The 24,865-nt window shown below is 48.8% G+C and overlaps 1 protein-coding gene across 1 annotated transcript in view; it reads right to left on the reverse strand.

Moving 5' to 3' along the window:
- RYR2 (ryanodine receptor 2) overlaps positions 1 to 24,865 on the reverse strand; it is a 3,071,198-nt gene that overhangs the window by 1,249,815 nt on the left and 1,796,518 nt on the right. The window contains exon 60 of the mRNA XM_078648003.1: positions 803 to 863. Coding sequence (XP_078504129.1) covers positions 803 to 863 — 61 coding nt within the window. The remainder of the gene's footprint in view (positions 1 to 802; positions 864 to 24,865) is intronic.

Here is a 24,865-nt window from a genome sequence, read left to right on the forward strand (position 1 = left end):
GCTTGCTTTTCTGTGCCTCCTGCCACTCCTCAGGCACTATTCCCTGCTTGGAAGTCCCATCCGTAAGCCTTTTTCTGCAGTTTTATTCTACACTTTGCCTCACTCTCCCACATCCCCACACCAAAGGGCTCCATTCCAAAGTTCGACTGGATTTAAGTTGGATTTTAACCATCGCTCCATTTGATTGACCAACCCCACCCCATGAAGTTATCCAACCCGGGGAGATCAGTATCTCAAGGAGGGGCGATTTAATCCGGATTACGGAATTGTGGTGAACAACATGGCGATATCTGTGATGATTTCCATGTGTTTTCTCTTAGCGTTTAGCTCAAAGCCGAGTTCTCTAGATGAATCAGTCACCAGTCACTCCCATCATCGGAATTAAAGAGTCACTAATATTGAGGGATTTATTTATACCAAGCCTGCCTAATAACCACTCTACATTTTCAGTTACACCGCCTTTGCAGACAGCCTTTGCTTTACAGTCGCGCCCCTTGGTTGAAGCCCATGTACGTAATACCCTTTCGTTGACTTCAGGAGAGTTTGGGGTGCCCACCTAACCTGGATACACAGGTACTCAAGAAAGCCGTGGGGGAGGAGCTTTTCTGCTGATAATGTCTGGGACACCTATCTATCAGTTACACAGGAGGTGAAAGAGTCCACGAAGAAGCAACTGATAGTTGTTCATGATTTCAGCCTCCGATGCGAGTCTATCCTGGTTAAATTGCACACTGTTCCAGACTTTCTTTAAATAATTACATTGCACTCTATTTAAAAAAACAGTTATGGTAATTCACGTTACCTGGCATCCAAGGTTTGGCCCAAAATGTGCAGGCAGTTGACTATTGATGTTGCGTCATTTCCTAGATGTGACAAATAAAGAAAGATTTCTTACAATAGGTTTTTTGCTGCTTACTATTAGTTGTTATATGTAGCACGTAATCTGCAATGGTATTAAAAATGTTAAATACTACCATGTTGTCCATCACATTTCCAAAAGGTCTAGATCCACCCCAGAATTGTACAATAACCCCTCACTACATTGACCAATTCCATTTAGACATGTTGATAATTGCAAGTAAATTTAGCTCAAGTGGACCTTCTAAAAACGGTATTTATCGATCCCTCCTTGAACTTCATAGGACCACACTGATGCCCTAATTTGGTAAACGTCTACACTATTATAGATCGCTAAGAGGAAACCTGTGTTATTTGGTAAAGATTCGCATGTACATATTATAAACTCTTTGCCATTTTCAAAGTCGCAGTAAAATTAAATGTATATGTAATTTCTACTGCTTTGTCCCCTCACCCACACATGCCTAAATACCAGCTATCATGATGCCTTATCAAATGACACATTGTGTCCTTGGTATTCATAAGTACTTACTGTTAATTAGAAGTAGATACCAACTATAAACATTACATTACATTTTAACCTTTACACTTCTCCTTGCCTCTAATGTGTCTGTATCGGAGCAACGTCTGCACCTGTTTCTTCGAAAGGTACTTTTATTAATGTTTTGCTTTCGTATAGAACGAGCATTCATTCCTAATAGCATCAAAAGAAAAAAACACACACGAAATGGGGAAATGTAGTCTGAGTTTGAAATCCTCGCGGGATTATGGAATCAACAATTATATTTATCTCTGTCATGAAGGCAAAAGCTTATTAACTTTTCCAAATTGAAAACTGACTCCGTGCTGCTGTGATCTCGCGCACTGTTGGCAATTTGCAGAGAATTACCATTTCTAGATCCCAAGAGGTGTTTCATGCGCGTGATAATCTTACAAGGAGAAAACTCTCTAGGAACACGGCGGGTCCTACCCTCAACCGTGACAAAGATTAATGAAAGAAAAAGGGCAACAGTGAATGACGGAGTCCCTTGAAAAGTGCAAGTTGAATTCAGGAGAAAAAAAATTCTGCAAGGCAATAGGGAATATGTGCATAAGGAAACAATATCCATTAAATTAATAATACATCTGTATCATGTGACTCTTCTTTTACACTACTGGGAATGCCATTTTCATATTTCATGGCAAAAAACTCACCGAATCCATCAGCTGTGTAATTCAGTTTCACATATTTTCTCACAGGAGAATCACTGGAGTCCCGCCCCTTAATGATGCACTAGTATGAGATGAGATGGTGGTTAATAGATCCAAATCTATAGCATTTCATGTTTCCTCAAAACGGAATCATTTTTTTTTTTATCGCACTCTAAACCTGTGTAGGTTTTTAGTTGAAAGACTTGAACATTATACTGCACTACACTGCTCTGCTTGATATACAGTTATCCTTGGACACCACGCCACCTGGTGTTTTTCCCATGCACAGCACTCATGGATGAAAGTTCCTTTTGCAGTGGCGCCTAAGAGTGATGGTGAGAAATTGGGTTGTTGTTGATTGAGGGGGGTGAACCCGTACACTAGTAACTTTGTCAGGGTGAACCACAAAAAGTCACTAAATTAACTTGTGCTTAACCCTCAAAGTACCTTGGCACAAAAGTAGTCAGGCTTAACTTAGAGCCAATGTGTGGAGTATTTATGCAGCACATAAACAGTAACAAAGTGAAAACACGACATACAAAAAAAAAACACCCAAATTTAGAAAAATAGAATAAAATGACATACATTATTTGACACCAAAAATCCAATCAGTAGATCGGAGATATGTCATTTCAAATATTTAAGGTAAGTATAGCTCCAAAAAGAGCAAAGCGTCACTCAAGGCTACCTGTTCCTGCAAGACCTGAGAAAGTCACAATTTTAGGATGACCACAATGGAGCATGGGCTAGATACAGGGGCCAGGTTAGTCCTGCTGAAAAAATGACCTTCTAAAGTCCAGGCACAAAGTCAAGTTCACTGTGGAGAAGGCTGCAAGGGCTGCAAGTCACGGATGGTCATCGCTGTAGCACGAAAGCAGGCGAGAGCAGGTAAGGGGTCGCAGATGGTTGTAGTTGTAGTTTGCGGATATTTTCAGGCAATTGCCGATGGTCATTGCTGGAAATTCGCGTCGGTGGTCACCGAAGGGTGTTGATGCTGTAGTGCGAAGTGCCGATCTTGTATTGCGGGTCACTGCTGGCAGTCACTGTAGCGCAAAGAGTGAGGTTCATCACAGCTTCGCATTGGCAGGATCTTTTCACAAACTGTCCTGTCCCAGCCGTGAAGAGCCCAACATTTCGGGATTTTTCCTTTTCTTTCGACCGCCTGGACACTTGAAAATTGCTGGACTTCGCCTGGAACTAAGACTGCATCACGGAAGACTCCTGCTGCTCCTGGTCCCGCTGTTATGGAAGTCTTTCTAGTCGTCTGTGTCTGAGCTTCTTCCAGGGTGTTCAATAGACCTCTGGGCATCAAGGACACCTGAAGTGATCTCCCTTGGAGTGAAGGAGTCATTCCCATGCATCTGCAAGTACCGAAATGAATCTGACAGGCCTGCTGCTCCCGATGTCCCTCAGACTTTGAAAGGCTCAGCAACACAAGTGGTGGTTCTGCAACTCCCTCAAGACCTGACCCTTTCTCTCTACCATTTTGAGGCCAGTATCCCACGTCGGAACTACTGGGAGTAAACCCCTGTGCACCGCAGCAACTTGCAATTGCCAAGGTTTGTTGGCTCTGTACTCCAGAGATCTTTGTTCTACAAAAGCACCAGCCTCTAGCATATCTTTCTGCCAAGGTCAGCGTCGTCACCACATCCTCTGTATCGTCGGCCTTACTTCTTGGTGAGCTGCTCGAGGGTCTCTTGTGACTCCTGTGCTTTCAGTCTGTGGGTCCTCTCGAGGGTCTTAACCTGCTCGAGTGGGCTATCCTGCTTGCTCAACCCCTGCTTTGACTCTCCTGCTTGTGGTAATTCACTTGGACCTTGCTGATCCCAACGTTGCTCCTTCTTCACTTCACACGCCTGTTGCAGCTGCCAAGGCTTGTTGGTGCTTCTGCCGCACACCGACCCCATGGTACTGGACGTCTGATGTGGGACAGCTTGTGCATGACTCCTGGTCTTCCTCAGCATTGCCTGGTCCCCACTGCTGCTGTGACAAGGTCACCATCAAACTCTTCGGAACCATCTGACATCGCTGGGCATTGCTCTTCCGTGCCTCCTGGTCACCTCCGAGTGGCATAGACTCTGTCCTCTCTGCTTGCAGCTTCTTCACTTCAAGAATCCACCCTTGGATTCCACCGAACTCTTGCACAGTCTTCTTCAGCAGCATCTTTCCTGACGTCCGCAATGAACGGGTTACTTACCTTCGGTAGCTATGTATCTGATAGAGACGATTCTAGCCACAGATTCCTTCACGTAGAATTATCCCCAGGTGTGAGACTGGATCCGGAATACTTTTCTTGTCACAGCAACCCTGCGCGCCGGGGGCGGGGCGACATCACGCGGCTACGCCCAGGTGTCGTCCGCGTACGTGACATCAGCGAGGTCACATAAGAACCGCCCGTTGCACCTATGTCAGTTTTCTCCGGAGAAACGCACAACGCAGAACCACCAAATAAAAAACAGTGGGAGCATGGGAACAGTGTGCGAAGAGCAGAAAAATTGGAAAAAAATGGTGCTAACCACACCACAGGAGTAGTGATAGTACCACAGAATCTAAAGACAGGGAAAGAAGAGAGAGCAAGCAGAGCCCTGCGCGACCACCGTCCCAGCACAAGACAGCCTCCCATCCCTGTGCCCCAGAGACATGGAACATGCGTAGAAGTCACAGCACATATAGGAAACTACCACTCCCAACCTGAACAAGGAAGGGAACCAGCTGCAAGACAGGCAGGAACAACAACAACCTCCAATCCACCCCAATATAGAGGGCAACACCCCCCAAGGGGCAAGGACAAAATATGGCCAGGGAACCCATATCAGAGGTAGCAATGGATGGAAGGGAGGGGAGGGAAGGGCAGGGATAGAAGCAATCCCCCCTTAACCCGGGAGAGCCAGAGCAGCAGGGCACCAAGGCACCGGAGCACAGGAACCCCATCCTCCAAAGAACCAAGGAGGAAAGAACCGCCTCCAGACAGATCCACCCTTCCATAACAAGGAAGGCAATCACAGGAGACACAGCCCCCTCCGCCGGGAGGCAAGCACCGAAGATCAACCCAAGGGTCCTCGCAGAACAGGGGAGGAAGGGTGGGCGGTGAAGGAATCTGCGTCTAGAATCGTCTCTACCAGATACATCGCTACCGAAGGTATGTAACTCGTACATCTGATAGAGACTACTAGCCGCAGATCCCTTCAGCTAAAATAGATACCCTAGTAATACCCCCAGGGAAGGAGGGTCTGTGAAAGGACCTCACCAGCCAAGACAGGCCAGGGGCCCCATAGGGGACCAGAGCTGTGGACCAGGGAGAAACCCGCCCCTGCCAGGCAATGGGTGGTGTCGGCCCGCCCCCCGGTGCGCAGGGTTGCTGTGGCAAGAAAAATTTTCTGGATCCAGTCTCACGCCTGGGGATAATTCTACGTGAAGGAATCTGCGGCTAGAAGTGGCTATCAGATTGTGGTCTACAGCGGTTTCTGACGTCACTTGGCACCTAAACACCAGAGTTCCCTGGTGTAGGTATCCTGGTTCCTTGGATATCCATGGGTGGGGTGACTCTCCAACCTTCTGTCTTCCACTGAGTTTCTTTAGGGTCTACTGGGAATGGTCCTTCTTCAAAACTGCAACTGTGACTTGCCCGTTGACTTCTATTGGACACAAAGTTGTGTTTCCACTCTGCACACAGCCTCTGTGGGGTTCCTGGGTACTTACCTTGGGTGGTTCCTTGTGTCTCCAGTCCTGACTTTGGCTGCAGTTTGTATTCCATTTTTTTAGTATATGGTATGGTCTTCTCCTAGAGACCACTGTATTTTTGCTACTTACAGTATTTGCAATTGTAGTCTTGTTGTGTGTATTTGTGTAGACAGCTCTACACTAATGTGTTAGTGAGAGGAGTGGAATAAATAGACATATAGTTAATATACACCATGTGGGTCTTTTTATTTTAATCTAGACTACATGATTAGATCTAGTAAAACAAGCTGCTTAACACTCTTAACAGCTACTACTTAGAGAGCTTTCCATGGTTGTCTAAGACCACTAAATCGCCAAAAGGGTTGCCTGGATTGGCGCATGGTGCTTCACTTAAATAAGTATAGGTCCAACTAGGGTTATTATCACGTTGTGACATGCATAAATCCAAAGTACAGCACTGACTGTGAGGTGTGCGGCATCAGGTACGGAGTCGCACGGACCCCTAAACAACAGTACCTTGGAAAACGAAGTCTATGGACGAGGCACCTTGTCATGGATGTGAGGCATCAGTGCCAAGGTCGAGGCTGGTCCCCTGGTTGCCATGGGGGAGGCTAGACATTGAATCTGTGAGGGGGCAAGGCATCAAATCCTGGACAGGGGAAGTTAGGCGGCGTTGGTGGTGAGGCGTTGGTTCCGGTGAGGCGATGTGATACGAAGTCAAAGAGTTTGTGAAGTCACCCTCATAGGTTATCAACTCAGTGATAACAGGATGTTGGCAGTGACAGCATTGGTGTGATCGCTGGTGTCAAGTAGGCTGATAACTGCAGGCGTTGAAGGGAGTCAAAGCTGCATTGCAGGTGGGCGGTGCATTGTGCACTTCCTGAGCGGTGCCCTCTGCCTCGGTGGAGGTCGCAGTATCACTAACAGTGTTGTTTTTCTTGCATTGCTGCACCAACCACACAATTCTCAGGGCCCAGGAACTAGAACTAGCACCCTTTAAATGCAGGAGTCTACAGAGGAGTCCAGGTGCTGGTCACTGGGTTACAGATGAAGTCTTTGTGTTCCTGAGATGTCAGAACAGGAGGCATGCACGCACAAGCCCTTGGAGCTTCTTCTTCAAGCAGGCTCACAGCAAAGTACCAGTCTTTGTCCTCTGGCAGAAGCAGCAACTGCAGGCCAAACAAGCAAAGCTACACATCAAAGGGTCAGTAATCCTCCTTACAGCTCTCCGGCTCTTCTCCTTGACAGAAGCTCCTTTTGGCTCCAGAAGTGATCTAATTCGGATCAGTATTGAAAAATCGAGGGACAAAATATCGAATTATCAAAATATCGACGCCAAAATATCGAGGGACAGAATATAGAATGCCTATCTATAAACAGGTAAGTACTAAAATATCGATTCCAAAATATAGAATGTTAAAATATACTTAACTAAAATATTGAATTTTTTAAATATATTAAAAATACTAGAAATGTAATTAAATAATGAACATAATAAAATAAAATGTAATTAAAATAATGGAAAGAAGCTTAAAATGTAAAAATAATAAATTAAATGTAAAAAAAATGTTTTAATATAAATTTACTTAATAATATTATAAAATAATTATTAATCTTAATTATAAAATATTTAGAACATTAATACAAATATACTGACATAAATATATAAATAAACGTATTTTATAAATATAAAAATAAATAAAATATAATTAAATTAATTAAAATAAAAAAAATTATGGCAATTAATAATGAGTGCAACAGTAGGGAAAACGTTGGATAGAGTAGGGGTAAAAATTACTATTCCCACTCCAGAGAGAACAACAGTAGGGAAAGCGTTGGATAGCGGGGGGTAAAAATTACTATTTCCACTCCAGAGAGTTCAACAGTAGGGAAAGCTTTGGATAGCGTAGAGGTACAAATTACTATTCCCACTCCAGTGAGTGCAACAGTAGGGAAAACGTTGGATAGCGTAGGGGTAAAAATTACTATTCTCACTCCAGAGAGTGCAACAGTAGGGAAAGAAATGATTTAATATTAAAATAAGATTAAATTAATTATCAATACCAATAAATTAATTAAGAATAATGACCAATTAACAATTAATTACCAATAAAAAAGAATATTACCAATTAATAAATGAATTACCAATAAATAATTGATTATCAATCAATTAATTATCAATACATATACATTAAAATTAATATTAAATTTAATATAATGAAATTACCTCCCACCCTATTCCCCTATAAATCCACAACCTGCTCCAGAATTAAAGGACGCAAACATTAAATTACATAACATTCATTACTTAAAAAAATTAAACATACATTAGAAAAATAATACATAATTTTAACACATATACTACCATACACAACACTAAAAAAAATTCGATATTATGGGAATCTATATTATAAAATTCGATATTGTGGGAATCTATATTATAAAATTCGATATTGTGGAATTCGATATTTCCTACCCCAATTTCGATATTCTGTCCTATCTATATTTTGATAATTCGATATTCTGCCCCTTCTATATTTCTGATTCAATATTCTGTCCATTTGATATTTTGGAATCGATATTTCTGGTGATCACCATCTAATTCACTGGGGCTTAGGGTCCAATATTTATACCCCATTGCCTCTTTGTTCCCTTTGCGGCAAGGGTCTTGGAGCCCAGTCCAAATCAGTTCTGCAGGGTCATGACTGATTTGCATATGGCGGGGTCCAAAATGGGGTGGCGAAGTAAGCTAAAGAATGATGATGGATTCAACCCAGATCTGTGACTGGGGGTGAGTGTCTGAAATGTTTCAGCACTCCATCCATCATATCCTCGTGTTTGCTTTGTTTGCCCTAAGTTGGCAGGGTATGCCCAGACGTGGTTCCGTTGCTCACTTTGCCACTGGATTAAAGCTACCCTGGCTGATGAGGGGTGTTACCCCCGAAACCGGTCCCAGGATGCTTGTTTCCGGTCCAGGGAGGACCTGGCCTGGCAGTTCGGGCAGGACTGTTTAAATGAGGCAAAGGGTCAAGACTGATTTGCATATGGCTGGGTCCAAACTGGGGTGGCGAAGTGAGCTAAAGAACGATGATGGATTCAACCTAGATCTGTGACTCGGGAGAGTGTCTGAACAGTTTCAGCACTCCGTCCATTATCTCCTTGTGTTTACTTTCTAAAAGTGTCATTTTCAAACACACAATTTAAAAACCCTCTCCCTAAAAAAAGTTTTATTACATTTTGAGTTTTAAGAGCCTAACTCCATTTCTCTATCTTGTCACACTGAAAAGTTATACTTGTGAGAGCTTACAAAGCAACTCTGATGTTAGCTTATGGGACAGATAGCCTTTTAATACTGAAAAATGAAATTGGCAGTGGTTCACTATCAGGACATGTAAAACACACTAGAACACGTCACACATTTAACATACACTGCACCCTGCCCATGGGGGTACCTTGCAACTACCTGAGAATCGCCTTACATGTAAGAAAAGGGAACATTTGGGCCTGGCAAGTGGGTGCACTTGCCAGGGAAACATGGCAGTTTGAAACTTCGTGCAGACGCTACAGTGGTGGGTGGCACAATCAGTGCTGCAGGCTCATTAGTATCATTTGATTTACAGGCCCTGGGCACACACAGTGCACTGTACTAGGGACTTACCAGTAAATCAAATACACCGTTCATGGATAACCAATTACAACAACAATTCATGCAGGGAGAACTTGCGCTTTGACACTGATCAGCAGTGGCAAAGTGCCTAAAGCATCTGAGCCAGCAAAAACGAAATCCAGCATACTATGAAAAATACAGGAGGTAGAGGCAAAAAGTCTGGGGAAACCACGCCAAGGATGCCAAGTCTAACATTGTACCTAATGCATTTAAATGAATTAATGTTTGAGTTTGTGTTTGTGTTAAACAGTACATTCCGCCATATCACAGCCTCAAAGTGCTTGCACAGGGGAAATAAAAGGAGGGACATAGTAACTTAATGTTCAAAAGATCACTGTAAACGGTCAGCATTCAAACAGTAGGATGGATTCGATCTGTGGGATCTCTCTCCCATTTTTCTAGAAAAACAAACTTAGAATTTGTTAAGTGAATCAACCAGTGTTTATAGGACTTATTCTGAAAACCTTTAGTGTATAGATTTAATTGCAGTTATTCCTTGAACTCTAAAGGTCAGTCAGTTAACATTAAGAAAATCATTGTTAGAAATTACAGTTTTGAAATGGGAACGGATTGGGAGGCTGTGGGATATGTTTCCAGTACTCTTAAATTCGCAGGGGCAGATTTACGAGCCCCTTGCGCCACTTTTGCACCGCCCTTGAGTCACTTCTGTGACACAGCGGTGGCGTAAACCATGCGCCACGTTGCGCACTATTTACAACGTGACACATCTAGGGAGATGCATCACGTTGTAAAGCCCTGCGCCACATGAAACCTGCCTCAGGTTTCATGTGGGTGTTCCAGCACATGGGGGGAGGGCGTTCCGGCGCAGTAAAGCCTCGGTAAAGTGCCTGAGTGAAATCTACATGATTCCACTCAATCACTTTTCCGCGCTGCTGCGTCATAACCATGTGCCTGCTTGAAGGAGGCGTAAGGCGTGACGCGCCACTTTATGTATGGGCAGGCCACGAGCATTGCTGGAGTTGTGTTGCGCTTGCGACACGACTCAGCAATGCACCACCCTTCTCACGGGAGATGCGTCGCACATCTGTTTATCCTTGCGCCACGATACGCCACTTAGTAAATGCGGCGCATCTGTGGTGGTGCAAGGGTAAACTGCCCTGTACATCTGCCCTGTAGAATTCAGGGAACAAGAAGGGGTCAATAATATAGCCAGTATGATCACTAAAGAAAAAATGCCAGGGAAGGGCGGATGCCAATTGAGTTTTATGGGAAGGTGGGAGACATATTAATTGTGACCTAAGGTGTGCTAATTGTGAGTTCTTGAGAATCACAAGGAATAGGTGTCAGAGATTGGTATGCCCGCAATTGTGTGATTCATGAGGAACTGTAGAAATGTTCAGTAACGGCAAAGCATTCAAAGTTTATCAACCTGCATTTTCAGTCGGTAACCATACATAATGCAGCAGTTGCCCGAGAAGAAACCTGTGGAAACTAATGGAGCAGAGGGCACCCCCTTCACTACTGTGTACTGCCCCTCATAACTCTTTTGTGATGGGTCACGTTTTCTGGGCATTGTGATCCCTGTTCCACTAAAAGACAGGGAAGGAAATGCTGCTACCTTGTGAATGCGAGCAGAGAAATGTTAACACAAAAGACTGCTGTCCCTAGCAGGTCTTTATCCCTGAAATCACAGCCATTTGAAAAGATCTTCAGAATGAATGTGTCCTGCATCTTGATGATGTGGCGTTTCTGTGATGGACTGTGAACAAACCAATTTCTGATGCACCAACTGCAGCATCTATGGCGTTCCAAAGGCTTGTCGGGGGTCACAATACAGAAGGAGTGCAAACAGAATGCTACAATGCACTCTGGGCAAAGATAAATTTAGCCCCCCATTTCGAGTCTTGACACTGATGTATAATGAGTATGTATCTACAAGGTTCACACTACCAATAACGGAGAAGCTCTAAATCCAATTATCTTTATGTCAGGGATTGAGAATGGTATATATTCCATTGTCAAGCCAAAGCCATTCCTGAATGTAGACTCAATGTAGAGGTTATTCTAAATCACCCCTTTGGTAGGGTTTTTGTGAGAGGGCACGTTTTTAACTATAGTTCCTTCAGAGATTAAACACCAATGGGTTGAGGCAATTTCCCAAAGCCAGACCCAGGAACAGATCAGCTTAGCATTACTGATGCCACACAGGGAGGATTGACGAATGGTCAATCTACTCATTCAATGAGGGCGCCTCTTAATCAGAAGATGGGACAACCACCAACATACCCTCAATACGTGGTAGGTCAGATCGCTGCTATATGATGGTTTACAGAGGGCTCTGTAGTACAGGCATACACTGGGTGTATTGTTACACACTTCACTTGGGTATACTGTACAGTAAGTACTCGTAGCTTTTTAGTTTATTTGGAGAATCTAACATTGTGCGCCTGTATAGTAGGCAACTGACATGAATGTAATCTGTTGCACAGCACTGGTCTGCATATTGCATGCATTTTTCAATGTGCCATTGGCAAACCAACATCATGCAGTGATTAGTGAAATAGGGCATAACGTTTATACATTAATAAATTGTGACATACACACGATCAAACCAATAACAGAGGGTAATATTCAAAGTAATCTAAAAAACTCTCAAATTCATTTTCAAAAGGTAAGTGTCCAGATTCACACATCTAGATTGTGTATTTTCAAACCCAGCAAAGCATACTTCGTGAATGCAAAGTGCCAGTTTAAAATACCCCAATATGCGTTCAATATTACCATTATTAAACTCAATGCACACACTGAGATGAGTCACAAGTGATGGAAGGTAGCAAAGTACGAGTTACTTACCTTAAGTAACGATGTATCTGGTAAAGACGATTCTAGCTGCAGATTCCTTCACGTAGAATTACCCCCAGGCGTGAAACTGGATCCAGAAACTTTTTGCCAGAGCATCCCAGCGCTGGGGGCGTGGCGGCATCACGCGACTTCGCCCAGGCGACGTCTGCGTGCGTGATGTCAGCAAGGTCACATAAGCCCCGCCCTGGCGCACCTACGTCAGTTTTCTTCGGAGAACTTTTCCACACCACGCAGCGGAGCCACCATACAAACTGTGGGAGCATGGGAACAGTGTGCGACAGAGTAGAAAAAAGGAAGACACCATAAGGAACAGTGCAACTCTGCAGTGTCCAAAGGTAGGGACAGAAGAAGAACAGAGCAGCACACTGACCAGCCACCGTGCTAGTACATAGACAACCACCCTCCCATCCCCCATGTACAAGGAACATGCGTAAAGGGTCATGACACATGTGGCAGGTCTACAACCCCTATGCAGAAACAAGGAGGGGAGCCAGTCCCAAAACAGACAGGAACAACCAACAGCCAAGCCACACCAGCATAGAGCGCAACCACCCCCAAGGAACTACGGCAAGGCATGACCAGCTGACCCCCACTCAGAGGTTAGCAGAGGGGCCAGGACCCCCAGTAGCAAGAGGGAGGAAAGCAAGCCAGAGGGAAGGAAGTGAGGGGAGGCAGAGATTGGAAGGCCAATCGCCTCAACCTGGAGCAGCGAGAGCAGCGGTGTACAGGAACACTGTAACCCCCATCCTCCGAAGAACCAAAGAAGAGGAATGAACAGCAACAAGACGGCCCATCCATCAAGAGCCATGAGACACTCACAAGAGACATAGCCCCCACCAGGAGGGGAACATCAAAGACCAACCCAAGGGTCCTCGCAGAACGGGGAGGATGGGCAGGCCGCGAAGGAATCTGCGGCTAGAATCATCTCTATCAGATACATCGTTACCAAAGATAAGTAACTCGTACATCTGACAGAGAATACTAGCTGCAGATTCCTTCACGTAGAATAGATACCCTAGCAATACCCACAGGGAAGCAGGGTCTGCGAAAGGACCCAGCCAGCATGACAGGACAGAGGTTCTCACAGGGGACTAGACCAGTAGACCGGGCAAGTAACCTGGTCCCTCCCAGGCAGGAGGAGCCCCCACAAGCAGAACACCACCGACCCCAGAGGGATGGAGGAAGAAGAACGAAGAAAGAAGAAAGAAGAGGCCCTCACAGTCACGATAGAGGAACGAAGGGCAAGGCCAGAGAGGCCGAAGTACCCTACCCTCCTTCAAGGCAAGAAGGCTTCCAAACAAGCCAGGGGGAGAGCTCAGAGGGTCCGAGGAGACAAGGGGAAAGAAGGAGAGTCCACCCCAGACGGAAGGCAACAGGCCGCCCAGAGCAGCGCCAACCGACATAAGCCGCCAGAAGCAAGAAAAACAGCCCAGGGCCCCAGGAAGACCGGGCGGGCGAAGCCTGACAAGGGAGAGCACAGAAGCATCCCAGCCCGCAGAACAGAAGTAGGGAGGTGAGGAAACGGCCGGACACAATAGCACGAGGAGCCGCGCACACGACCCCAAGAAGCAAAACAACATACAGAAATGCCATGGAGAACAGGCACCCAAGGGCCACCAAAACTCCCCAGCAGAGCGCAAGCTATATACCAGCTACCACTACACCACATAGGGTACATTAAATCCCAAGACATGGGCACCCTCTTTGGAAGAACTTCCACAGCAAAGGAAAAAACAAAAGACCACAGGGAAACACCCCCGCAAAAGGCTTGATAAGCAACCCAAATGGAAAAAACAGAAGGCCTAATCTCAGGGCCAAGTCTGTACAACAATTCCAGCAAAAAAAGAAAAACACACACACAGTGAACAAAGGGCCACCCAGCAGCCAACAAGCCAAGTCCCGGCAAGGAGGACGCAATGGCCAGAAAACACACTCTACAGTAGGAGTGACCGTCCCAAGAAGCTCCAAAACCAGCTCAACTCAGCAGTCACTGAGGAGGGGAAGCAGGAGAAAGAGGAGGGGGCAGAGCCCTTCCAGAAACTTTTGGATGGCGGAGTCAGCCGGGGCATGGAACAACAGGCTACCATCAAACAGAGGATCAATGAGTCGCTCCCGAATATTTTTGGGGAACACGCCATCCCGAAGCCAAGCATGGCAACAGAGAGCGACTGAGGAAGCCATGGCCCGGCCCAGCACCTCAGAAGATGTCCAGAGCTGAGCAGAGAATAAACGCCGCCAGCTCCCGGCCATCCAACGCATGATGCAGCGAGTCCACCTGAACAGTCTCCTGGGAAGCCGCGGATCCCCGAGACTCAGCTGAGTCCCACAAACAGGAGGAGGCCCTAGCCCATACATACAAGGTGTTAAGGGCCCACAGGGCATCGCTGGTCGAAGCATACATGTTGCGCCCCCAAGAGTCCAGCCAGCGGCCCTCCCAGGACGGTGGAGTCAACAGTGGCGGCAGGGAGGGAACAGCAGTTCGCAAAAGTGGACTGGTGGCAGAGGGGAGAAGGGAAAGACACGGCGGGTCACACGGCGCCGGAAGGTGCCGGTGCAGAAGATGTCGAGGTACCGGATCCCCTGAGGCAGGACGCCTCCAAGACCCCGTCAGGGAAGAAAGGAGCGAACCTTCAAAGGGAAGCAAGATTTCCCTCCCACCAGAGCCCTGGTGGAGAACCTCCAAGAGATGGTTCACCGGAGAGGAAGCAACCGGGTCACCCATGCGCAGAATACCCACAGCCGTGACACCGCGTGAGCGAAGGCCACATCTGCCTCCGTACGGCCCCGCGGTGGAGAAAGCAGCTCCTCTGTGGGTGAGAGCTGTAAACTAAGGCGGCCGTCCCCGAAGCCAAGCGGGTCGGGCAAAGTCCAGACCTGGATGGTAGAGGGAACCGAAGAATGGGGGACCTGCCGCTCCCCCGATGAAAACCTCTGCCCCAGAAATGGCGGGGAGCCGCCCTACGACGATACTGGTGAAAAAGACACCACATGGCGACCAGTCTCCGCAAAGGACAACACCAATATGCAGCCAGCCTCTGGAGAAGAAGGAGCGTCCGAAGACGAATCTGCAGCACGACCCCTGCGCTGAGCTGTAGAGTCCGCCTCCTGAGGCAGGACCTCGACACCAGCCGGTGTTGCCGGACAGGGCTCCTTCAAGTCACACCACTCCGGGGCCCGGAATGGAGCCGGAGCCGAACTGGCCAAGGGGCGGCACCGGAATGACGCCGACTCGACCTACGCCGGGGGAGGAATGAGAAGGGCCTGGGGAGTGACTCAAAGCCCTCCGCAAGCCGCTGTCCAGAATGTGGCGGAGAAGGCCCGGCATCCCATGTGGGGCCGCCAGGGACGACTCAACCTCCGACTCACCCTCTGACGACACAGTAACCTGCGGGGAGGGACGAGAGGGGCCCGGAGAGGGGCGAGGGGTGCCCACCCAACCTGCCTCGACCCAGAGCAGGACGAGGAGGGTCCACTGACCCCTGTGGCACCGCCCAGTCCAGCCGCTGCCAGCGCCGTAGCAGCGTCACCTCGGCCTTACACAGGACCACCTTGTCAAAGGACTGAGAGGGGCTTGGTGATGCAACCCGAGCCCCGGCGACCTCCCGCGACACCACAGGGACTCCCGTGAGAGTTTGCGGTGAGGCAGAGACACCGTGGTCTGAAGGAGGGACCCCTGAGGAACCACACCCCAACAGTGCCACATGCTCTAAGCCTGGTTATAAGCCAGTCGGCGCCGGGGCCGAAGCCGCCGGCGGCGCCGCGGAGGACCCTGCGCAAGGCAAGGGATCCGCTAACGCCCCAGGAAGGGAAGGAGGAGGAGACGCCAGCGAGGCCTTCAAAGCTGCCGCATATGTCTCCATCTGGACTCTCGTCGCCCCATCACCGGGAAACGGTGGATAGGACGACACACGGGGTCGCATCACCCGCAGAGAGCTCACGCCCCCGGCAGGCCGGACACCAGCCCCCGGAGACAAACTGCGACACTTACCCACCGGGGAGCGACGCTCAGGTGACATCGGAGAAGGGCGTGGACAACGGCCATGGCCATATCTGAAGCCGTCCACCGAAGCTGACCGAGGGGAAGACGCTGACCTGAAGAGACTCGCCAAGAGAAGTTTCATCCGGCGCTCCAGCCGCGACTTCAGCTGTTGGCACGCCTCACAATCTGTGGTGCCGCGATCCTCCCCTAAACACCACATACAAATGAGGTGAGGGTCCGCTACCGAGATAAGACGCTCACATGACGTGCAAGTCTTGAAGCCTGAAGGCATTCGCACACTGTTCCACCAAAAGAAGAGACAATGGAAAGAAAAAAGGGCCCAAACAGACCCGTAGCAAGGACCGGATCCGCGTTGCATGCGGAAAAGAAAAAAAACTGACATAGGTGCACTGGGTCGGGGCTTATGTGACCTCGCTGACATCACATACGCGGACGTCTGGGTGGAGTCGCGTGATGCTGCTCCGCCCCCGGCGCCGGGATGCTGTGGCAAAAAGTTTCCGGATCCAGTCTCACGCCTGGGGATAATTCTATGTCAAGGAATCTGCGGCTTGTAGTCCCTATCAAATACGTTTTTTCTCCCTCCTTGTGACTCCGGGTTATGCAGTCTTTACAAATGGTCCTGCTGTCACAAAACATGAAGGTGCAGATTCACAAAGGTTTGGCATCGGGTTAGCATTACCTTTGTAATGCTAACCTGACCCTAGACCTATTTGGGGATTAACAAACCTACGCTAATTGGTATTAGCCAATGTACGAAAAGTAACGCAAAGCAGCGCAAAAGGCTGCTTTGCATTATTTTGCATCAAGGGGCATTACATGGGTGGTATATGGGAGTTCCCATGCAACCCCCCATGCTTTTTGATGCTAAATCCTATCTACTAACATTAGTAGACCGGGTTTAGCGCCAAAAATGAATGCAGGTGTTAAATGGAGAAATGTTTTAATTTTTTTTATGTTTTTAATGTTTTAATTTCTCCTTTATTTTCTGACATTTCATGCATGCTGCACTGTGCAGCACACATACACAGTAGAAAACGTTTTAAGTGTGTCTAGACAAGGTATTTTGGACAGGAAGAGTACAATTCATGTAAAAAACCTATGCTAGACTCAGGCAGGCACCCTCGCACTATCGCACTAAGGAGTGTGCCTTGCGTACGGGAGCAGAAATCAGTGCTGGTGCTAGGGAGAGGTGAGGAGAGAGCCATATCTCTGTAAATATGGTGCTCTCCTGCTCTCTCCCTGTCTTGGAATGCAGTGCAACCTCTTTGGGGACTGCACTGTGCTCTGTGACAGTTTTCAGAATCTGGGCCGAAGTGTTTACAGACTGTAGAGGGCAGATGGTAGTGTAAGCTGCCACTTTTAGTTGCCTTGCAACCAATAACCCATTAAAGGAGGGTGGAGGCAAAGCTGGCAACGTTGTACTGAGGTAGAATCTGCTGTCCCATGCAGGGCTTCCTCCCATTATTTTCTAATCAGCACGAGTGACAGAAGCAACTTTACCTCCATTAATGTCAATGAAGCTGGCAGAATAAGCCTCGATGTGCACCGCTGCATTGCACTGTGAAGGAATTGTGAATCCTTTGTTGTTCAAAGCAGTGTGCAGATTCTGATACTAGGGGGCATATTTACTAATCTTTCATGGAACACAGGGCAGCAAGCAAAGTTGATGCACTGCCTGAAAGGGAGAGAGCATAAATGCTCCACATGTAGAAAGATATGTGTAATGAAGTTAGCAGTCCAGTAGCTGGGGTGGGCGGAGCTAGGTGGGCAGAGGGGAAGAGGAGGGGACAGGATAGGAAGGGGCAGTTAGAGTAGGGACAGGGTAGGAGCAAGACGTGCGTGTAATAAAGCTCCAGTTAATGTAACCCCACGTGTCTGTAGTTATTGTAGCTGGATGCTACAGCTGGCGACGAGGGTGGGATTGGCATAATCAGAACCCACTCGAAGTGCCCTGTCCCCTGCAGCAGTGAGCCAAGAATCTGCTGCCTGGTGGTGCTGCTGCCGGAAGAAAAGGTCAGCAGCAGGTGACCCTGCTTTCCCCAGCGTCTGTGAGAGCCCAGAGGGAACCAGTCGATCGAGCGCTGAAACGCTCGGGAAGTGAACTGTTTCGCGCTGGAAACGCGCGTCACGCTGGATGCGTGCAACTTAGAGCCCCAGACATACAGGAGTCGGGAGCCCACTCCGACCCTGTCTGGCACCTTGGAGTGAGCCCAGGATCCCCCGACGTCGTGGACGCCGTCCCCGAGAGCCCAGTAACGAGCGCAGCTGAAGGCGCTGAAAACGGAGCCCCGGACGTCGGAAAACCTCACGCCCGATGCGTGAGGTTTGGCATGCCAGCGGAGAGGAAGAGCGGGAACGTAGAAAGTAAGGCGGGAGCCCACCCCAACCTCACCTGGTAGCAGTGGTGGTTGCTGGAAAGTGAGCCCTGATGCATGCTGCCCCCGAGGACGCCGGCCGGTGAGTCCAGAGTGAGATAGCAGTGCATGAATCAGGAGAGAGCCTCGTGTATGACTGCAGTGACGGCGGCCATCTTTGAGTCAGGCAAATTTCAAGGACATACCCTGTGTAATTCATAGGCGGCCATTTTGGAGTCAGGCAACAGCCAGAAAGTGAACAAGCCTTGGCAAGAACAAAGCAAACGAACATTGTTAACAGGAAAATAACAAGCATTGGTGCCGGCAAGGACAAGCATCAGCAAGAAACAAACAAGCATTGGTAATTACGAAGGGACGACCCTCTGGAAAACGCGCGCCAGTCACTGAAGCCAGGAGCAGACACCGGCCCTAAGACTCATCGCCAGGATGTCTAACCCTCCCGCGCAAACAGAAGTCAAGGGAGGCACCCACCTGCGAGCCCCGGAGCCACTGTCAATCACAACGGGAAGCAGCATGGGCCTGAAATGGCAAGAATGGCTAGAGGACTTTGAGGACTACATTGAGGGGTCCAAAATAGAACCAGACAAAGACAAGATAATAGCCCTTCGCAATCTAGGAGGGCGCGAGCTAGGCAAGATCGTACGAGAGATCCCGGCCGCAGATGGCGACACCTATACCAAAGTGAGAGACGTTCTAAATAACCGTTTTCTTCACAAGAGAAACGTCGACTATGAGAGACACAAATTTCACCAGCAGCGCCAGGGTAAGGAAGAACCACTGAGCTCCTTCATACATCGACTGCGACGACAGTCCCACCATTGTGACTTCACTAACTTCTCGCCGGATGCCGCCATCAAATCTCAAATAATCACTGGGTGTCACTCGGAATCGCTGAGACGGCGGTTACTAAGAAAACCACAGGAACTAGCAGAAATCGAAGAGAACTCCCGACTGTACGACCAGGCTGAAGAAAACGCCGCGGAAATTGAAACCGGACCCGGTACCAGCCGTGAACACGCCAACCGTGTCACTGAACGACGGCAAGGGCGACAGGATCGGCGTGACAGCGGAAGACGTCACCCGCGAGACAGATCACGGCGCTCCAAGTACTCGCCCAGGCGACGCCCGGACTACAGGAGGAAAGTATCTGAAAGGAGAGATCGCCGTCCTGAACGCACGAGACGATGTTTCAGGTGTGGATACGACTACCCTCACATCGACTCCTGCCCTGCCATGGGCCAACGATGCAGAAAATGTGGACGGTCCAACCACTTTGAGGCCATGTGTGGGGACTACCACAAAGAAAAACGCAACGACAGTGACAGACACGATGGGTCACAGCGACCCTCACGATCGGAGGCCAAGCGTCATCACATCAGAGCGGTTCAAGAAGAGCCTCCTCGATCTCCCACGTCCTCACACTCCAGCCACGACTCTCGACGCTCCAGGTGGGACCGTCGTTCTCCGTCAAGAGACTCAAGATCGTCCTCCTCCAGGCGGTCGTCATTCACCACCGAATATGTCAACTTTGCTGACCATGATCAGTTCAAACGCTATCCACGTCTCAACATCAAAGTGGGCCACCACGCCGCCAAGTTCATGATGGACAGCGGAGCATCACTCAATTACATATCGGTTGCCGAACATGACCGAATGGACCCCAAACCACGTTTGCATTTCGCGCCCGTCCGCGTCTACACCTGGATGGCGAAGAAACCTCTCCAATGCTTGGGCAAGTTTGACACCACCCTCACACATGGCAAACTCTCCATCCCAGCAGTTATCCACGTCATTAAAGGACCGGAGGCCGACTGTCTGCTGAGTCTCCCCACGGCTGAGCGTCTTCAGCTGGTACACATCCTCTTCAACGTCCATGACATTTCGGACTGCGCCGGAAAATTCCCTTCCCTCTTCCGAGGTTTGGGAAAACTGAAAGGCCGCCAAATCCACCTGCATATCAACGAGCAAATCCAACCGGTGGCTCAACACCCGCGTAGAGTGCCGTTTCACCTGCAATCCGCGGTTGAATGTGAACTGCAAGAACTTCTGGACGCCGACATCATTGAGCGCACTGCGGGCCCCACTCCCTGGGTGTCCCCGGTGGTCATCGTCCCCAAGAAAGGGTCTCAAAACAAAGTCCGTCTCTGTGTGGACATGCGTCTACCGAACACGGCCATCCAGAGGGAGAGACACCCAGGCCCCCTCCTGAGTGACATGATCACGGCGCTCAATGGGGCAACCGTGTTCTCTAAACTGGACCTGAACAAGGGCTACCATCAGCTCGAGCTGGATGACAGTTCTCGCTCCATCACGACGTTTGCCACCCATCTTGGCCTATTCCGCTACAAACGGCTCAGTTTTGGCGTTTCATCGGCCGCCGAGATCTTCCAGGAGGCCATACGTCTCGTCATCCACCACATCCCTAACGCCCTTAATTACAGCGATGATATCTTGGTCTACGGTTCGGACACGCAAGAGCACGACACCGCCCTCGATCGGGTCTGCCTCGCTCTGATGGAGGCTGGGTTGACCCTCAACAAGGAAAAATGTGAATTTCATCAGTCGACCCTGAAATTTTTCGGGCACATCTTCTCGGCGAGTGGCATGAAACCAGACCCGGACAAAATCGCCACGCTCAACAACACCAAGAGCCCGGCTGATGTCAACGACCTGCGTTCCTTTCTTGGGATGGCAAGCTACTGCGCCCGCTACATTCGTGACTACGCCACCGTAAGTCACCCTCTGAGGCTCCTCACGAAAGCTGGCGCGCAATTTGTATGGACTCCGGAGTGTGAGCGTGCCTTCAAAGACATTAAACACGCCGTGGAATCAGCCAAGTGCCTCTCCTACTTCAATCCCAAGAGGAAAACGGAAATCACCGTGGACGCAAGCCCCGTGGGCTTAGGGGCCATCCTGGCACAGTACGACCATGAGTCGGATCAAAGGAGGATCATCGCTTATGCCAGTCGGAGCCTAACGGACCCTGAGAAACGATATTCCCAACCGGAGAAGGGGAGCCTGGCTGTCGTGTGGGCGTGCGAACACTTCCACATCTTCATATTCGGGAAACACTTCACGCTCATAACTGACCATCAGGCACTTGTCACGATCTATGGGAATCCCAAGTGCAAGATGCCCCCCAGGATTGAGAGATGGGGCTTGTGGCTGCAAGAGTACACGTTCTCGATTATTCACAAACCGGGGAAGGATGAGAATCCAGCTGATTATATGTCTCGCCACCCCCGAGACTCATCAGAGACTGCACCCTCCATTGCGGAGGAATACATTCACTTTGTGACCAATCATGCTCGTCCACCAGCCATCCCCATGCATGCCATTCGGGAAGCGACCAACCAAGACAGCATCCTACAAGAAGTGATAAAGCGCACCCGAACCAACAGATGGAGATACCACCCGCAGGAGGAAGAGGAAAGCCCTGCTGTCAGGAAAGAACTACAAGCCTTCCGGCATGTCTCTGACGAACTCTCTGTGACCAGTGACGACCTCCTCCTCAGAGATCACAGACGAGTTATACCAGCGACACTGAGACAAGGAGTGATCGATTTGGCCCACGAAGGTCATCGAGGAGTCGTCTCCACCAAAAGAGCACTGAGAGAACGTGTCTGGTTCCCAGCCCTTGACCAGATGGTCGAGGACACATTGAAAGACTGCCACCCATGTCAACTGACCAGCCACAGCAATCCACCTGCTCCTCTACAGATGACCCCGTTGCCGGATGGGGTATGGCAAGAAGTTGCCATGGACTTTTATGGCCCCTTGCAGTCCGGGAAGTATGTAGTCGTCATCCTGGACGAATACTCCAGGTTCCCCGTGGCCCAGTTCATATCATCCACCAGTGCCGCCTGCACCCTCAAGGTGCTTGAGGAAGCTTTCGCTACGTGGGGCGTCCCCAGAGTCATCAAGACGGACAATGGGCCCCCATTCAATAGTCATGAGTTCAGCGACTTCGCGAGACACATGGACTTCCAACATCGCAAAGTCACGCCACTCTGGCCTCAGGCCAACGGCACTGTGGAAAGATTCATGTCCACCATTAAGAGAACATTCCAGCAAGCCACGGCCGAAAAGAAAGATCTTCAGTCAGCACTGAACGAGGTCCTTAGTGCCTACAGGACCACTCCTCACTCTACGACGGGCCAATGCCCTGCGACTCTCATGCTTGGGAGGACAATGAGGAATCGGATCCCCACATGGGACGGAGCCCTGAAAAGATCTCCGTCGGATCAACAACACAGAGACATGGCCATCACAGATCGGCACCGCAAGGACAAGATGAAAGAGTATGCGGACCGCAAGCGAAGGGCCCGGTCCCCTTCCCTGAAAGAAGGCGACAGAGTCGTTGTTAAGCAGGAACAACGCCAAAAGACTGATTGTCGTTTCAAAGATGAGCCCCTGACGATCACTCAACAAAAGGGCACCATGGTGACAGCAGAATCAGAGACACGAAGGGTCACCCGCAACGCCTCTCACTTTAAGAAGTGCTCTCCTGAAGTCCATGCAAGTGCACCCATGGTCCCCACACCTGTGTGCAGGGACAGCCCTGAGACTGTTGCACCCGACATCGGACCCTCACCTACCGAAGAGCCCTCACCTGAAGATGTCGTGTCCATACCGGCGAGACCCCGCCGTCAAGTGCGGCCTCCCAAGAGACTGATTACAGAGATGGACTAATCTCTATTTCTTTCATTTGTTACTTTATTAAGAAAGGGGGAGATGTAATGAAGTTAGCAGTCCAGTAGCTGGGGTGGGCGGAGCTAGGTGGGCAGAGGGGAAGAGGAGGGGACAGGATAGGAAGGGGCAGTTAGAGTAGGGACAGGGTAGGAGCAAGACGTGCGTGTAATAAAGCTCCAGTTAATGTAACCCCACGTGTCTGTAGTTATTGTAGCTGGATGCTACAATATGGAGCATTTCAACTCCCTCCTTGCGCACTGTGTACAGCCTATCACCAACACTGGAACCCTTGGCAAGGGTGCCTGCATTACAGGCAGAATTGTTTCTGTGCAGGCAGGGACACCTTTCTGCGCACAAACAATCCTTAGATTCATATTCCTTTTTCTATGTGTGCTGCAAGATGCAGCACATGTGCAAAGGGGAAATAACAAGGAGAAATAAAAGTATTTCTCCTCGTTATGGCGGACTGGGAAATGCATAGCATTTTGACACTTTCCCATGTTTACCAGCTATAGTAAATATTGGAATGCGGCAAAATCCGTGGTGGCTGAATGGTCACACCTATGCTCCACCCATGAAACGCCTTCTATCTTGAAATGTAATGTAATGCAGTGCAAGCAGCTGCGTTGCGTTACATTTCTTTACATAGCCAAACAAGACAATGCAAATCATCCCTTGCATGGCTTTGTAAATATTACTAAAGCCTTTGCGTTGTCCTTGCATCACCTTGTGCAACACAAGAAAAATGCAAAGGCTTGATGAATCGGGCCTGGGTATGCAAAAGGGCTTGATTCAAGATTGTAAAATAAAGTTCACTAACATTAGAACTGGAATGCTCTACAATGCTCAGTACCTCCTGGTCCATCTTCCTCTCACAGTCCCTACATATTTATTTATCTCGATTCATGCAGAACCTGATTACCAAACTTGAATTTTCCTTCCCAATCCAAGATGGCCCCCAAACTTATGAATACATCATTTCCTAGTAACGACTTCCTCTTTCTTTTTTCTGCTGCTGATTACCATATTGGCTACGGGTATGTTTTTCTATGTTTCTTGTATTGTTACAGACCTGCTGTAGCGGTTTGATTTTGCTTTCTTGCGGTCACGCTCATATGGTTGGCGTACACGACCACAGGGGGCATCTGTGGCCTGCAGGGCAGCCAATGACAGACTCGGGGATATTAAACACATTTTTATTTTTTTTAAATAATTTTCCCTTATTTAAATTTGCAGCATTGAGTGCTCCGAGGCCACTTGTTCAGCAGTCCCGTGCAATGTTAACGAGATCAGCAGATGCTGGCGTCTGCCTGATTCAAAATGGTGCCACCGCTTTGCTTAGGCGGTGCATCATGCATCTTCTGCCTGTCCTGGGCAGGGAGTGTGCGGTGAAGATAGCATTGTCATTGTTTCCAACAGGCTTTCTCAGGAAGTTTTTCCCTATGCCGGTCTGGTTACCGTTTTAATTTTCCTTGTGGATCGATAGTGTTTGAAGGTGTTATCTGAGGTCATTTTTGCCATTTCTGTTTGCTGACTGACTGCTTGATGGTATAGTCATAAGCGATTCAGAGGTGACTG

The sequence above is a fragment of the Lissotriton helveticus genome, chromosome 6, assembly GCF_964261635.1.
Source record: "Lissotriton helveticus chromosome 6, aLisHel1.1, whole genome shotgun sequence".
NCBI classification, from domain to species: domain Eukaryota; kingdom Metazoa; phylum Chordata; class Amphibia; order Caudata; family Salamandridae; genus Lissotriton; species Lissotriton helveticus.